The sequence below is a fragment of the Pteropus alecto genome, unplaced genomic scaffold, assembly GCF_000325575.1.
Source record: "Pteropus alecto unplaced genomic scaffold, ASM32557v1 scaffold3, whole genome shotgun sequence".
NCBI classification, from domain to species: Eukaryota; Metazoa; Chordata; class Mammalia; order Chiroptera; family Pteropodidae; genus Pteropus; species Pteropus alecto.
In genome coordinates, this window is record NW_006442484.1 from 53,547,964 (window position 1) to 53,565,197 (window position 17,234).

General features: G+C 36.3%; 2 protein-coding genes and 1 pseudogene across 2 annotated transcripts in view; all 3 read left to right on the forward strand.

Annotated features, from left to right (window-relative positions):
* The window catches only part of ITGAV (integrin subunit alpha V), an 83,088-nt gene extending 78,101 nt beyond the window's left edge, over nucleotides 1-4,987 (forward strand). Inside the window, exons 28-31 of the mRNA XM_025039311.1 lie at nucleotides 1-42; nucleotides 142-249; nucleotides 850-972; nucleotides 1,234-4,987. The exon at nucleotides 1-42 is cut by the window's left edge and continues 144 nt beyond it. Coding sequence (XP_024895079.1) covers nucleotides 1-42; nucleotides 142-249; nucleotides 850-972; nucleotides 1,234-1,329 — 369 coding nt within the window. The 3' untranslated portion in view covers nucleotides 1,330-4,987. The remainder of the gene's footprint in view (nucleotides 43-141; nucleotides 250-849; nucleotides 973-1,233) is intronic.
* Nucleotides 4,988-10,156: 5,169 nt separating this feature from the next.
* On the forward strand, nucleotides 10,157-10,272 carry LOC112470816 (annotated as a pseudogene).
* Nucleotides 10,273-12,030: 1,758 nt separating this feature from the next.
* The window catches only part of FAM171B (family with sequence similarity 171 member B), a 63,441-nt gene continuing 58,237 nt past the window's right edge, over nucleotides 12,031-17,234 (forward strand). The window contains exon 1 of the mRNA XM_006921270.3: nucleotides 12,031-12,417. Coding sequence (XP_006921332.1) covers nucleotides 12,195-12,417 — 223 coding nt within the window. The 5' untranslated portion in view covers nucleotides 12,031-12,194. The remainder of the gene's footprint in view (nucleotides 12,418-17,234) is intronic.

Genomic DNA, 17,234 nt, shown 5'->3' on the forward strand with positions numbered 1-17,234 from the left:
CTGTATGTAAAATCTCTGCTGTGGACCGAGACCTTTATGAATGTAAGTGGACAGATGCAGTATTTAGCAAACTTAACCACTTTTCAAAGAAATAAAAATGTCTGACATCTAGGAAATCATTTCATTGTTTTTCCCATATAGAAAGAAAACCAGAATCATTCATACTCTCTGAAGTCATCTGCTTCTTTTAATGTCATTGAGTTTCCTTATAAGAACCTTCCAATTGAGGATATCTTCAACTCCACATTAGTAAGTCATTATTTGGGGAAGTGGAATAAATGCACTCAGTTTAATGTCATAGATATTTTTATTTTATTTTAAATAATGGCATTTTAACTATTTTGATAATTTAAAGTAATTAAGCTATTTGATAGGACTATCACTTAGTTTAATATTATTATTTTTCTCCTCCACCCCAGATTTATTAAAGGTAGACCTTTTACTTTAGCATTTTGTCCCATGTAAGAGATTCTTAGTATATACTAAATTTCATGGGGAAAATTTGGGGAAATTCTCCTTGTAAAGTTAGAAAGTCGGAAATTAACTACAAGGAGTGAGGGAATTTTAAAGAGCTTTAACTTGAAGATTAAAAATGGGACCAACACATCATAAACTGGATTGGATTATCTAAAAATCATTTCAGAAGCAATCAGAAGTTCCCCTGTTGTTGGGAGTTTCACGGGTGTTAAGTGTCTGCTATCAATATCAGATATATAATTATAAATTACCATACACAAGAAAAGAAAGAAATATGAATACTATTAAAATAAAATATAGTAGAGATTCAAATAGTTGTCGAATAAGTCAGTGAACTATTTTTAAAATTCAAAAACTTTTTTCCACTGACAGGTTACCACTAATGTCACCTGGGGCATTCAGCCAGCACCGATGCCTGTGCCTGTGTGGGTGATTATTTTAGCAGTTCTAGCAGGATTGTTGTTATTGGCTGTTTTGGTATTTGTGATGTACAGGGTAAGTAATGGAATTAGGAGGAGAGGGAGGGAGTGGGGAAGCAGAAAAAAAGGGGGAGGGAGGGAGGGAAGGAGAAATGGAAAAGAAGGAAGGGAAGGAGGAAAGGGACCTTTAATGATTCAGGATGAGCATGAAATACTATTTGAAGGAAGAAAACTTTTACTAAGTGCCATTTAAATTTTCTTGGTGATGATATACTCAGAATACTTTGAATATTCTTCATTGACATAGCAGTGATGTTAATTTTTCTTCAACTGACAGATGGGCTTTTTTAAACGTGTTCGGCCACCTCAAGAAGAACAAGAAAGAGAACAGCTGCAACCTCATGAAAATGGTGAAGGAAACTCAGAAACTTAACTGTGATTTTTTTAAGTTATGCTACTTCCTGACCCATTAGAATTACCAGCGTCATTATAGGTTTCAGTTTCCTTTATGAGGAATAAAATTCCAAGACTTGACTGCTGATGGTGCCCGTTGGTATTAACCACAAAATGAGAGCAATATCTGTCAACCCTTTTGTTATAAATAAGTTTAGACATACTTTTAATACATATTCACTGACTTGTGTTTTTAGTTATTTAAAATAATAAAATCTCAAGTGATAGTTCTTCAATGTACATAAGACAGGAATTGCCTGAATTACCGCTTTATGTAAAATAGTACTTCCTACAATTACTGTTTCTGATTTGTACGTTGGATTTTGTTGTTTGTTGTTGTTGTTATTGTTCTAAAGCAATCTAGATTTGGACCTTAGCATCCACATCTTTTGTACAGGTACTTTAATGTTAATACACATTACACTACAGTTGAGTTTTCAAGTGACTAAAGACTTTATAAATGCATTAACTTAGATTTTAATATTACCTACATGGTAAACTTAAAAAACAAAAAACAAAAAACCATGACCCCATCAAAATTCTTTCCTACAATAGCATAGGTACAGTATTTTGTTTTAATATAAAAATTAGGTACATGCTATTTTTGTTTATATTTAATCCATAATCCATTTTATTACATTTTGATTTGTATAAGTTTAAGTTGTATTTCAAATCCTTTAAACCAACCTATACTAAAAATTAGTTCTATAATCAAAAATGCCTCTTGTGTATTAGTTTAATTTCAGCTAAACATTGTGATGCTTAAAGCCATGTAGAGTTGGAAATCATTTCCAACGTACATTTATTCCATCGTATTAGTCTGGCCATTTACAATACAAAAAAAAGGAATTTAAACTTAAAAACTATGTTGGTAGTATTTAGATAGCATTGCTTATTTAATAGTATGTTCTTAGATTAGAGCAAGAGTTTTTAGCTGAGATTAATTTATTTTCCTCCTATATATGTATTTTTTTTCTTATATTTCCAAAACGGTTACTGAGAACAGGTCAGGATCAATAAGGAATCTTTACAATTTGCAAGAACCCTGCACCCAACCCCTCAACCCCATGAGAAATGCTTAGAGCTGAGATTCTTAAAGTAGCTCACTGGATTGTTTCTAGCGATAGCATGATGCTGCTCATATAGATGTTACCTCATTTTGAGCAAGGTGTAATGTATAAAACCAGCCTCAGCTATCACAAGGACTTATAAAAGGTACTTTTATAAACAATTCAAGTTATTGGAAGCTTTTTAAAACTTACTTAGGGTTATTACCATAAACTACTTTTCTAGGACTTTTTTTAATAAAAGCTGCACAGGTGGCAAGTTGTAGTTTTATATGTCTGTAAGGTGATGAATTTTCTAGAGAAATATATGATTTATTCACAGTTCCTCAAAGCCTGGGGATGTCTAGTAATTATACCTATTTTTGTACAATTATATCATGATATTCATTAGAAATTGAGGGTTTAATAGCTTTTAAACTGCTGTCTTCATTAGGCAATGATAAATATTTCCCTTAAATCATTGAATATTTTTCTATGTTTTAAAAATAATTGAAATTGATCTTGCCTTGTCTCGTGTTGTAATTTCTTACACAAGTTGCCGTAGTCATAAAATAGAGGTACATGTAGGTGAATTATACAAGGTAGAACGTTGACAAGACCCTATATTTAGCTTTAGTGAATTTCAAAATTAATAGATTTATACTATAGATTTTGTTAGTAGCTTAAGAGATCTTAGTCATATTCAATAATTATTTTTATTACCAATAAATGTAATTTTTTTTAAAGAAAAAATATTTTTATCCTACGGCCTGCCACCAGACAGTCACCAAGTTGTTCTAGAACAGCTTTTCACCTTACCTGTTTTCCCACCTAATAACAGTCATTCCTGAAAATATATTTTCGATAGAAATTTACTCTTTGAAAAAAAAAAAAGTTTGTATTGCTTTTGCACAATCTATTCCTTTTACAGCCTCTATTTCAAGGTATAATCTTGTATAGAGATTGAAGGATATTGTCATTGGAAATTAACTAGGTGTTTTAAATTTCCTTTATGATGTGTAGTCTCAGGCAATAGTATTTTCATTTAAAAATGAAAATTTATATCTCTAAAAAATGTGGTAGCAGTATAATTTAAAAGCCTACTCTTTAAAGAAAATGTTTGGAAAAACGTTGGGATTCTTTTTACCCTAAAGTAGCATGTGAATATATTTGGTTAAAACATCAAAAAATAATCCTATGAAAACTATTTTAATTTTCAAATATTTTAAATACTACTGTATGATTTATTGAGAATTAAAATCCATTTCAAGTATAAAATTCTTATAATATGATTCAGTTTAAAAACACATGAGGTAGAGAATATTTAAAGCATTTGAAACTGGTAAGAAATATTGATACTATTGTTGATTTCTTATACAAGCGTTTATTTCAGAATTTGTATTTTGAAAAACATTTGTGTGAAAAACATTCTTTCCTTCCCTTTATCTTTCTCTTGTGATTAATTATTATAATTCTGATTAAGTTTTCATAATTCTGAAATGTAAAGCAATTAATCAAAGTATTAGTACCGCAGTTCTACCTGTGTTATGAAACTACTTATTCATAATAAATGTTCATTAATACTTTATATAAAGAAAAAATTTAAGTATTAGTAACAGAGACTATACTGGCTTCTTTAAGAGGGCTATGAAAGATTAAGTGAACCATGACCCTAAGAGAGAGGTTTATGTGGCAAAAGTGTAGTATATAAGAGATCAGCTGGTTTTTATAAGGCAAACAGAATTTTAAGTTGATAGATGTCCATCCCTATGTTACAGAATATAGTGTCAAGCTTGGGGAAGAATAAGTCATTCTTGGAATACTTGTGTATGACCATTGCCTATTTCAGTGTCACCTTGTTTATAGTCTTGGATAGCTTGCATATGTGGTAGTTTAATAAGAAAAAAATATAAAATTTGAAAATTGAATATCAAAAATGGTGAATGAAATGACTTAATACTCAGTGTTTTTGGAGAGTTTCCCTTTTAACTTGTTGGTGGGCTAGTTTGAATGATGAACCTATGGACATGCAGCACACATATATGCTTTTATTTCATTTTAATTTCTGATACCTAATGAATTTTTTGGGAGAGGTACTGAATCTTTCATTTTTGTTTTCATTGTTCTCAAGTGCAATATAACAATGTAACCAAACTCATAATTTCAGTCATTATTAATTTAGTAAACTTAATTTAAATGAAGATTTATTAATATTTTTGTTAGCAAGAAGAAGTGATTCTGCTGTGGGTATACAAATTAAGTTATTTACCCCTAAAAGGTTCATTTTACATTTTATTTCAGGCTAGACGTGAAGTATTCCCTACTAGTTTTGAAACGCTTTGAAATCTTTTAAAGTAACTTAGTACCTGTGTATATCAAATTAGTTTGCTACTTAAGTAACATAGGAAGTAATTTTCTTTATTTAGTTTCTCTTGTGATCACCCACATTGGGTGAAACAAAATCTTCTAAAATTTGTCATTTGCTAACTTGATCTGAATTTGTGAAAACTGGTACAGTGTTCTTCTTAGTTTCCAATATGTAACTTGTGACTGTACAATAAACTTGAGCATATTGTGCCACATTTTTATATAGACTGTTTTTCCTCTCTGATTTTTTGTTTTGTTTTTTATTTACATAAGCAAGCAATAATGCACTAAAAGTATAACTTCAGTGAGGTGACACACCTCTCTAAATGTCTGAATTCTTAAGAGTGTTAGTTATCTGAAAAAAGATAACAAAAGAATTGTGTTAGATCAATAGAATTCATCCAAACTAAAGCAGAGAGAATGAATGAATGAATGAATGAATGAATGAAAGAAACAGTCTCGATTACCTGTGGGACAATCTAACTAGGTAAACAGGAGTCTTAGAAAAGAGAGAAAATGGGTCAGACAAAAAGTATTGGAAGCCAAAAGCTCTCAAATTTGATCAGAAATAGCAGCCTACAATTTCAGAAGCTCAGTGAACCACAAATAGGACAATCACAGAAAACACTTCTATGCACATCAGGTCAAACTGCTGAAAACCGTACGTTGGAAGAGGTTTACTTCATTGGCTTGAATGCCTAAATCTAATCATCTACATCATCAAAATAGGTATGGATAAGGTTGGATTCATCTTGGGGAACAATTCTTCTCTATATGTGGAACTATGAAATTAAAGAAATAAGTTATCTACTCCCAACATAACATGGTGAGATAGGCATATAACAATTATAGACATTCTGGTTCAAAGAAGGAAAAAAGTCACTGGTCCCAAGCAATTTCAAAATCCAGCTGGACAAACTCCATTTGGTTTCCAAGTCTGAATAATTCTCTGTGGCTCATGGCTCTACACTGGGTCATCTTTTTTTTTTGCCCCTGTGAAGTGTAGCACATGTTTACAGCTGAGTATTGGTAAAATTTTGTAGGTCCAATATGCTTTCTCATTTGGTAGTCTGTTCTTTTAGACCCAGGTTGGCAGTGCTTCTGCTGATATAAAATTCAAAAGAAACTTGTGGCTCTCCAGTAGCTACCAAATATCAATTGTCCATAAATGTATAGGTTTATTTCTGGGCTCCCTATTCTGTTCCATTAGGCTATATGTTTGTTTTTGTACCAGTAGTATGCTTTTTTGACTACTAGAACTTTGTAGTATATTTTGAAATCAGATAGTGTAATATCTCCGGCTTTGTTCTTTCTGCTCAAGAGTGCTTTGGCTATTCAAGATCTTTTGTGGTTTCCTATGACTTTTAGCCTTGTTGGTTCCTATTTCTGAAAAATGCCTTTGGAATTTTGATAGGGATTGCACTGAATCTATTAATGGCTTTGAAGAGTATGGACACTTTAACAATATTAATTCTTGCAATCCATTAACAAGATATTTTTCCATTGATTTGTATCTTCTTTAATTTCTTTCATCAGTGTTTTACAGTTTTCAGTGTACAGATCTTTCCCCTCGGTTAAATGTATTCCTCAGGGTTTTTTTTTTTTTTTCCAGGATTTTTTTTAATGCTATTTTAAATGGGATATATTTTCTTAATTTCTTTTTCACATAATTCATTGTTAGTGTGTAAAAACAATTTTTGTATGTTAATTTTGTATCCTGCAATTTTGCTGAATTTGTTTATTCTAACAGTTTTGGTGGAGTCATTTAAGATTTTGTATATATAAGATCATGTCATCTACAAATGAACAATTTCACTTCTTTCTGGTTTGGATGCTTTTATTATTTTTATTTTTATTTTATTTACTATATTTTATTTATTTACTTACTTTTTTATTTATCTTAATTACTTTGGCTGGCACTTCCAGTACTATGTTTAACAGAAGTGGTGAAAGTAGGTATCTTTGTCTTATTCCTGATCTTAGAAGAAAAGCTTTCAGCTTTCATCATTGAGTGTGATGTTAGCTGTGGACATCTTACATATGGCCTTTATTATGTTGAGGTACATTCCTTTAACACCTAATTTGTTGAGTGTTTTTTTTAATCATGAAAGGATGTTCAATTTTGTCAAATGCTTTTTTTTTTTTTTTGCATGTTTATCACATATTTATCCTTCATTTTTTAATGTGGTGTATCACATTGATTGATATGCAGGTATTGATGGATGTTGGTAGGGTTGGTCTGGAGCCTGAATCCATGGAGGTGCAGGGCTGGACTGGATCCACTGGAGCCTGAATCCATGGGTGCTGGGGTAGGCCTGGAGACTATAGCCACAGGAGCTGGGCTGGTGCAGGGGCAGGCCTGGAGTTTGGGGCCATGGGGGTTGGCCTGGAGGCTGGGTCTGAAGGTGCTGGCCTGGTGCCTGGCGCCTCGGGGGCCAGTCTGGCACTGGAGCAGGCCTGGAGCCTGAACCACAGGGATAGATTCTTGATTCTTGATAGCATTCATATAGCATCCATATTTTTTCCAGAATTATTTGGCTTCCCTGTGATTTTTTTAAATCCAGTCTTTCTTACCTACACTAAAAGGAAAACACACACACACACACACACACACAGACACACACACACACACAGACATACACACACACACACTGTTGATGCTCATTATTCATGATTCCATATTTCTGAATTTGCCTATTTGCTAAAATATATTTGTAACCCCTGAATCAGTACTTTCACAGTTATTCCCAGAATGTGCAGAGAGAGCAGTGAGAAATTTGAGTTGCCAACATGCACATCCCCAACTGAGTTCAAACAAGGTAATCTCTTATGTATTTTTTCAGCTCTCCTTCTAGATACAGTGTCCTTTTTGTGGTCTCTTTAATGCCAGTTTCCCTCTCGACCTCCCCTGTTTTGTACTTTTCATTGGTGATTTTGTTGTTTAAAATGACCCCTAATTTTGTAGTACTGAAGCGTTGTCTATTATTCATTCCTAAGCCCACAGAGAAAATACATGTGTTAGATAAGATGCTTTCAGGCATGAGTTATGTTGGCTGTGAGCTCAATGTTAATGAACCAACAATGTAAAATAAATAAGGTGTCTTTAAACAGAAACACATATAAAGCAAGGTTATGTATTGATGGGTTGATGAAAATGCTGTGACCAGAGGCTCAGAGGAGCCTAATGTTGTATTTCTCCTAGGAGCAAAGGTACGATGTTTGCTAATTTAGTGTTTACAGTGACTTTTAGAACTTAACTACCAAGAAAAATGAGAATTGACTACATATGACATGAAATTTTATATTCATTTATATAAGTAAAACAATAATTACATATAACATTAACAAAAGAAGGAGCTGATATTTACTGAACAATTTCTATAGCAAGAAACTCAAGTATTTTACATTATCCCATTTTGTTACCTCCTTTAGGCACTATGATTTCTCCCACTATACAGTTGAAAAAACTGAGGTTTAGAGTCTTGTGCAAATCATACAGCTGTGAGTGGTGGGTACCAGAGTAGTCTGATTCCAGGGCCCTCCTCAAGAACCAACAGTTCTGCTTCTTTAAATTGATTAAATTGATTTGTTGATTTAATCAATCAAGCAGTGTTAGACTTGTAGTAGGAGCTGGAGACAATGACTGAACATGATAGCTCTGGCCCTTGTGGAACCTACACTAGTGAGGATAAGGCGAGGAAATAGGTGTTATGCAAGCTCATAGCAGGGCACCTAATCAAAGCTAAGGAAATGTATACTTAAGAAAATAATATCTAAGTTAATCCTCAGATTCTATGGGAGCTTGCCAGTTAAAGAGGTGAGGGAGTAGAAATCAACACATGAAGGTCGCTCTAGGGCAACCCAAATAAGTCTACCTCAAGGGGTAAAAGAAATTTCTCTCTCTCTCTCTCTCTCTCTCTCTCTCTCTCTCTCTCTCTCTCTCTCTCTTTACATTGTATTAAGTGTCAACAGTATCGTGGATTATGAACTTGAAAATAACTTCCTGGATTAACTGGCATCTTCCATTTCTTTGTAAACTACACTGACTGCCACTAAAGCCCATGCAGCTAACAGGATACATCTTCGTGAATGTCTGCTTGATTTTGCCCTCACCAGTTGGTTTATGTGTGTGCTGAAAGTCAGTTATGTTTGCTAACAAATTGGTTTTTGCCAATTTATGTGTTATATGAAAGGATGAATTATAAATTCGGAAAGGTACTTTTCTATGAAAACTAGGTTTAATACTAAGTGAGTTAAATTGTAAAAATATAGGAAAATCGAAAATAAAGGATTTGGCCCTCATTGCTTGTCAAAATCTTTAAGAACTTTCACTTAAACTAAAACTGCAAATCATAGGGATGCATTATAATTGTTATTTATGATTCAAACCCTAGGATGTGGTTAGAGAATAAAAAAAATTCTTGGTCATATATCAAAAGATTGATAAGTGAATATACATTTACTTATTTAAGGAAAAATAAGCAGTGTAAAATATATTTAAGATATATTAATTTTTATGTCTCTTACCAACTTTTTTGATTCACCAATTACTAGCCCGGATTGTATAAGATAGTATGGCTTATGTTTAGTGCACAGAAGTTAAGCATAAGCTATATGAGCAATGGGCATTTAAAAATCATCTAAAAAAACATCTAGACAAAAATCTCTTTCAACAGTTACCACTATTGAGAGATTTGATGTTCATCCTCTACTGGGGATTATAGAATCAGATGCATGTCTTTAGAAGGTCAGCTTCTAATATACTAACAAGACTGGGCCACCATGACAGGATGACAAAAATCCTGGCAGCATTCCATTCCTCTTGATCTGCCAGTCAGGTTTTTGGAGCCATTTTCATTTTTTCCTTTCTTGTCTCCAGGAGTAGAGGTAAATTGGGAGAAAATGCAACAAAAACTGCTTGATGAGACTAACAAAGGCTCTGTATTCAGCTTTCCCTCAATAGCTCCTGCTCACTCAGGGAAGCAAAGCCATGACAGAATAACGGTGCTTAATGTGGGGGCCTCACTTTGGCATTTATTTTTCAAATAATTCTGAGCCCACATAGTTTAATGGGCCTAAAAAAATCACTAAAAAAAAAAAAAAAAAAAAAGGCGATACAAGCTCATGGTAAAAATTCCAAACAGTGCAGAAAGGTAAAGTTACCCATAATTAGTGTATCTTTGAGCAAGTCAGTAGCCTCTCTGATCTTTATTGTGTCCATTTGATAAATAAGATAATGAGAGCTAATTTATAGGATTGCTCTGAGAATTCATTGGGAGGAGCACACATAAGAATGGTGACAGTGGGGACATGGTTCCATAGTGTAGCAGTTAGCACGTCGGCTTTACACGCAGAAGGTCCTGGGTTTGCGCCCCAGTGGAGCCATGGTCCATGATCTATGGGCATACTACCCCGAACAAGCCTGATGTCTGATCTCGGAAGCTAAGCAGGGTCAGGCTTGGTTAGTACTTGGATGGGAGACCACCTAGGAAGACCAGGTGCTGTAGGCATAAATAATAATTAAAAAAGAATAATAAAAAAAAGTGGTGACAGTGGAAAGAGACTGTCCAGTCAATCAAATCAGCTAAATCAACTATGATGGTAAGTGATGTGATGTCATAGATCACATTTATATTATACTGCGAGATGTCGCAGGAGCACTCCAAATGCAAAGAGATTACAACTGGACAAACCATGGCTTATCACCTATACTGCATTCTGTATTATCATTTAATCTTGACAATGTCATAAGCAGCCACCAATGATCTCGTCTGTCAGTTTGGGTGTCATATTGGACATACCCATCTCTCTCCTTCCTTCCTCACCCAAACACTCAATCATATTTCTGTTGATTCTAGTCCTAAATGCTGAATCCCCACTCCTCTCTTCAGTCTCACACACTTACGGCTTCACCTCATGGGCTTTGGCAAACACCTCTACGCTGGCCTCTTCTCTCATCTATCCCTCTGTAATCCATCCTCCATACTGATAGCAAAGAAATCCTTCTAAAATGCAGTCTGGTAGCAACTCCCCTGATGAATTTCACTATTTCATAATCACTTGCAGTGTAAATTTCAATTTCCTTATATAGCATCCAGGATTATTACAGGAGTTAACATATATAAAACACTTGAACAGTGCCTGGCACACAGTAAATAGTTCAGAAGTGTTTGCTGTTATTTTTTTAATGGCCTGATCTCCACTTTCCTATCAGTCTAAAATACTGTCCTCTGTCACAGTCATTGCTTACAGTTTTCCAAGAACATTGTGCTTTAAACACATCTGGGTTTTGTGCACACGCATGCGCGCACACACCCACCCACACCTCTCCTATCTATGTGTGGAACACGTATCCTGTTATAAACCCCACCTCTCCCAATATTTCATAGCCGGGTTGCATACACCACACAGTTATATTCTCCCAGTTCAGTGCAACCTGTGCACATTGTAGTGTTTCTTTAGTGGCAACCACCAGACTGGATTATAATATGCTTTCATGTGCCTCTGCCCTAACAAATAGTGAGCTCCTAGAATACAAAGCTTGTATCTTGCTTATTCCAACACCTGACTAAATGCTGGCGCATAATTAGCACCTAGTACTCATTTAGCAAAATACTTTTTGAACAAATCAAGTGTAGGCTACAATTAGACAAAATGTAATTTAAAATATTTCATAATATAGACAGAAGTTCCCACTTGAGCAGAAAAAGAAAGTTTAGTAAAAACCTGGACAGTCGCAGTTTAATTTCTAGCTAATCAGTGATGGCCGTGATGCTAAAGGGTCAGGCTTGGTTAGTACTTGGATGGGAGACCACCTAGGAAGACCAGGTGCTGTAGGCATAAATAATAATTAAAAAAGAATAATAAAAAAAAGTGGTGACAGTGGAAAGTCTATATATGGTTAAGAGACTCTGACTTTTTGATCTCCTGGTACTGCGTTAAGTATTGTAGGAAGAGAATCAATATATCACCTTCTCCTCTACTTTGGGATCAGGTGGGGGTAATTTTATTCCACTTTCTGCAAAATTTCCCGGGGCCTTGGTAGGGGCTGGAGAATATGAAGGTCTACCAGCCCGCAGAAAGACTTTCCTTTCCTGTTTGCCCTCGGAGGCCATCACCGGGTACAGCGCCCAGCGCAGAGCCGAGCACGTCCGCTAGGAGCAGCCGGGACGCAGGTGACAGCAAAGCTCCAGCCAGGGGCTCCCAGGTCGCCTCGCCCCTCCCCGCGCATCACGTGCGCGAGGATGCTAACTTCCCCCCTCCTCCTCTTGCTTCCCCCGGCCTCCCGGCCTCCTCCTCCTGCTGGTGAGAGAGTGTGAGAGGCAGACGGCGAGAGGGAGCAGCTAGCGGGCACTGCCGGAGCCCGCAGCCCTGGCGCCCGCCGCCGACCGGATCCCCGCAATATGCCGCCGCAGCCCTCTGGCTCTCGGCCATGGCGAGGCTCAGCCGGCGCGTCCCTTGCACCCTGCTCCTTGGCCTGGCCGCGGTGCTGCTGAAGGCGCGGCTGGTCCCCGCGGCCGCCAGAGCAGAGCTCAGCCGCTCGGATCTCAGCCTCATCCAGCAGCAACAGCAGCAACAGCAGCAAAGGCAGCGGGAGGAGGCTGAGGAGCAGAAGGCAGAGGTGCCTGGGGCATCCTCCACCGTCACTGTTCCAGGTAGGTCACGACAGCCGGGCCCTGCATTTCCATCTCCGCTGGCGATCTCATCTGGAGTCGCTGGCTTCCTCGCCCCTTCCCTAGCCAAATTGCTTCCCATGGCCTATCCCACCCATCCCCATCTTCCCAATCTCTCAGTCCAGGACTCGGGCTCTGTTTTGATTTCGGGGTATCTGCCCTATGGGTGGGAAGGTTTCTGAGAAGCACAGAGCACTGCAGTAGGATGGGGAGGGGGCGGGAGGGTTAGGGGTGAGTGACTGCCTCGACTGATATTTTTCTTGTTCCTTCTTCCTGAATTCTTCTTCTCTCTGCCCCCGACCACACACACACACACACACACACACACACACACACACACACACACACACACACACACACACACACACACACACACACACACACACACACACACACACACACACACACTTCTCAAATCCCTCTAGTATTCTGTTTTTTATCCTTTTCTAAAGACTGAAAAATCTTGCAATATACACCCACACACCCTTTTCACCATCTCACTCCGCCTGCCTGCTATATTTAAAATTAGATGTGGAGAAAGAAATCTTGATTTGTTATTTATTTTTACCTCTTCTTATCTCGGGAAAGGTTTAAGGCAGTTTGCAAGAATGCCTTCAGTATAATAAGATGTAACAATACAAAATGAAAAAGGAGTTTGTAATTGAAGGAAAAGGAGAGGGATAAAGATGAAGTCAGAGCAGTGATGTTAGTACAGCAAAGCCTGCCCCCCAGAGACGGGAATCTCCCTACTTGTTAGTGGAACTTAATGAGGCAGATTCTTGACACTGTTCTGTGAGGGTGAGGAAGTACGCTATAGTATATGTGGCTGTTATGGTCGCTCAGTCCATGCCACATTCTACCCCCATTAAAAGCTCACGAGTAAGCAAAAAGCAAAAAAGCCAGATTATCCATTTTAATAGCCTCTTCCCACCCCTCATCCCAGTTCCCTTCCCTAATGTCTACGCTGGCCTGCTATTGGGGAGGGGGGGGTGGGGAGGTAGAAGCCATCAATTTGCTGGCGAATGGGCTTAGGTTTCTGCAAAACCAACGTGAATTATAACATTTGTTTTTGTTCTGAAATCCCGCCTAGAGGATTTTACAAGATGCTGAAAATGAGATTTTAAAGAGTGGAATCAGCATCTTATTTTGTATTGCTTGCTCATCATCAAAGAGCAATACTCAGGCATGCCAGCTGCGATTCATGACACAGCCAGGATGATTTAATTTATCAGAGTGCTCTGAGCAAAGAATGAAGTCACTAAAGTGTGCAGGAAAGCATGTGTTTCTGCCGCTCTTTTAAAATAATTAACAACACTCATGTATGGATACAAATCCTAAAAGGTATGTGGTATGTGGTGGTTTTCCTACCTTGGTTTTTATAACCGAAAGTGCTAACAATGTGGTTTAGGCAAGGCTGCTTTTAGACATATGCTGCTGCTGCTGCTAAACTTAAGGAAATTAGAGATGGCAGAGTGATTGAGAACCTGTCTTCGTTATGGCAGGGATTTCATAAATTAACTAAAAAACAGAAGTTGGTGTTGATGGATTTTATGGTTTGCAATATATTTTTATTTCGATTTATCGTCTTTCAAGAATATTAGTTAAATGGTTTTCACTACACTATAGACAACATTGTAATGAGGGTTATAATAACTGCAATAATATGAAATCTTGTATATAGTGTGCACATATAGTGTGCAAAAATATTTGCTGATATTTGTCAGGGGATATTTTTTAAAGGGATGGTTTTTGGGAAACTAAGTTTTTTTTCTTATTTACCTATTAGATTAATTGAGATAAAGGAACCACTATCTAATAGATCAGCTTAACAGCCTGAAAAGAAACATATAATGACTCTTTCTCTCAAAATCTCTAGCTCCTCAAGCCAGTGGCAATTAAGAGAATAATCAGTTGATTGCTGTTTCAGTTATTGGAAAATCTTGTTTAGATATTGGAAAATCTAATTGTATAATGAAACATAACCTATAAACAAATGAAGTTAAAATAATCCTTTGACTGCATTGTGATTTCTAGATTGAACTAGTCTTCCTGCTTTAACCTTGTTCCTCTATTTTCTATTCTCCTTATATAGCAAGTGATCTTTTCAAAAACATTAAATAGAATCATTTCTGCTCACAGTCCTCCAATGGCTTCCCATCCTTCTCACACTAGATGCCCAGATCCTGAAAATGGCCTGTCTGCCCCTCCCTTTCCCATCTCTCACAGCTCTGATCCTCATTCTATGGTAGCCACACTGGCTCTCTGTTTCCTCAGTTTGCAAGTAGGCTCTAGTATGGAGCCTTTGCACTTGTCATTTTCTCTGCCTAGAATTCTAGAACTTCACATCCTTTAGGTTTACTCACTAGAACTGGGAAGCCTTTCCTGACCAGCTACATGAAATTAGTCATTTGCAATGCCCTTCCATAGTGATTCTTCTCCATGGCACTTAGTATTCTCAGCCCTTCCTATAAGCCTGTCTCCCCTTACTAGAATGTAAGCTCTATGAGGGCATAAATTTTGTTTTGTTCACTATTATATTAAATTATATAGTTCTAATATCTAGAAGATCACCTGTTATGCGTAGGCACCCATAGGATTGTTGAATGAATGAATGAACAAAAATGCTAGCATCAAGGATCACTTTCGCTTTCTTAGTATTTGTTCTATAACATCTTGTGAAATTCTTTATTGAAATTTAGCAGGGGAACAATACAAAATAAAAAAAATGTTAGGTAGAACTATTTGTAAGTAGAGGTTATAAAGTATATAAATTTTGGATCTTTAATATTAGCTAATTTCAGTGTTTATTTTATACTGACTATGGAGAACTGATTGATACCAACACCAGAGTCCAACTATTAGGTTCTGTCAAGAAGATTCTCTACCCAAGTGTGCTTGTAATCCTCTTATGACCTAGGAAGGTATTAACATATCTTTAAATAGCTGTGATTGAGCCTGAGTTCATTCTTTGCCTCTGTATAGTGTTCTGATTCTTTGGACATATTATATGAAAAACTATAGGACTTTTCTCAGGCAAAAGCTAGAAAACTAATAAATGCATTTAGTGACTAGTATGTGCAAAGAATATCAGTACACAGTAGAGAAATTGACCATTGACTTTTGTTAATATTCTCTGCATTTTATGCTGAACATTTATGTCTCTTTGTATTACTGAGATATAACACGAGGGTAAAGTTGAATACGAGATTTTAAAAATCAGGATTTATAAACAGTAAATTTACATTTTCTTATTAACTTATAAAACACCATCTTCAGAGAGTAATGAGAATAAAGACTAAGGTTCAGATCTGTCAAATCAGTTGTTTTTCTCCAGTGTATGCAGCAGCTCTGATTTCTCCATCTGTCCCAGTGTTTGTTAGAAATAAATATTTGAGGGGCCAGGGAAGAATTAATTTGGGGGCTGGTGGTAGCTGAGACAAGCATATCAATATTCATTCGGATGGGGCATTAGATGGGAGGCATGCTGGGGGTGGGGAGCTGGAGAAAATAATGAGCTCCATTTCAAATTCTCCACATGAAGGGTAGACACAGGGGATCTCCATGGATTTTAATAAATGTCTCCTGCACACAGAAAAAGCTTTTTAGAGGCATATTGTCATGGTATAAAATTTTTGCTAGTAGATTTCACTGATATATATTTTTAAACTTTTTATTTTGGAAAATGTCAAATATGTAGAAAGTAAATAGAGTAGTATTTGAAAAGTCCATACCCATCACCCAGCTTTAACAATGATCAAATTCTGCTGTAATTGTTTCATCCACACCTCTACCCATTTCCACTTTTATTTCTTTGATGTAAAATGTACGTACATTGAAATGTGCATGCCTTAACTGTACTATTTTGACAAATGGATATGCCCGTGTAACCATCATCCCTATCAAGATATAGAACATTTATATCACCCTAGAAAGTGCCCTCATGCCTCTTTCCCAAGCAATTCCTGCCCCTTACCCAGACAACTACTATTCTGATTGTTTTCATCATAGATTAATTTTGAATTTTCTAGATCTTCATGAAATCATATAGCATGTACTCACTTTGTCTAGCTTCTTTAGCTTAGTCTAATTTCCATAGGGTTTCTTCTATGTTGTTACATGTTCAGTAGTTTACTCCTTTTTACTGCTGAGTAGTGTTTTATTGTATGAAGTCCCACTGTCTGGTTTATCACTTCTGTTGATGGATATTTGGGTTGCTTCCAGTTTTAGGTATTGTATATGGAGCTGCTATATTTTCGTACAAATTTTTGTGTGGACATGTCTTCATATCTCTTGAGTGGAACTAGAGTTTCTTTTTGGAGGAGTGTAATTGCTGGGTCAAGTGGTATACTTTTGAAGTTAAAAAAAATATTTTTTCATATTCTATGTAACTGGAACCTACCTCACTTAATAAAATTTAACCTAATGAACTTTGATATATATTATTACTGCATGCTTTTTATTAAATTCAAATAACTTGATTTAAACAAACCTGATTGAAATCTTCCATCTATGAAAGCATTTTTTATTTGCTTTTTTGGTTCAAGAAATTTGAAAATCAATAAGAGAAGTGGGATTGGAAATCTCATCTATCTAAAGTACTCATGCTTAAAAGGCCATATTCCCAGATGGGGCAATTATGATTTCTTTCCAAAGATTTTAATAACTAAAGGGAGCTGTTTCTTGGTGTTGATTACAGGTTGAACAACACATGCTATTGTGTTGAATTTGAGTCCAGTTTGTTTTAGTTGTAATTTTTCAGTGTTCTTAATGTGACTGAACAGAACCTACCAAATATTTTT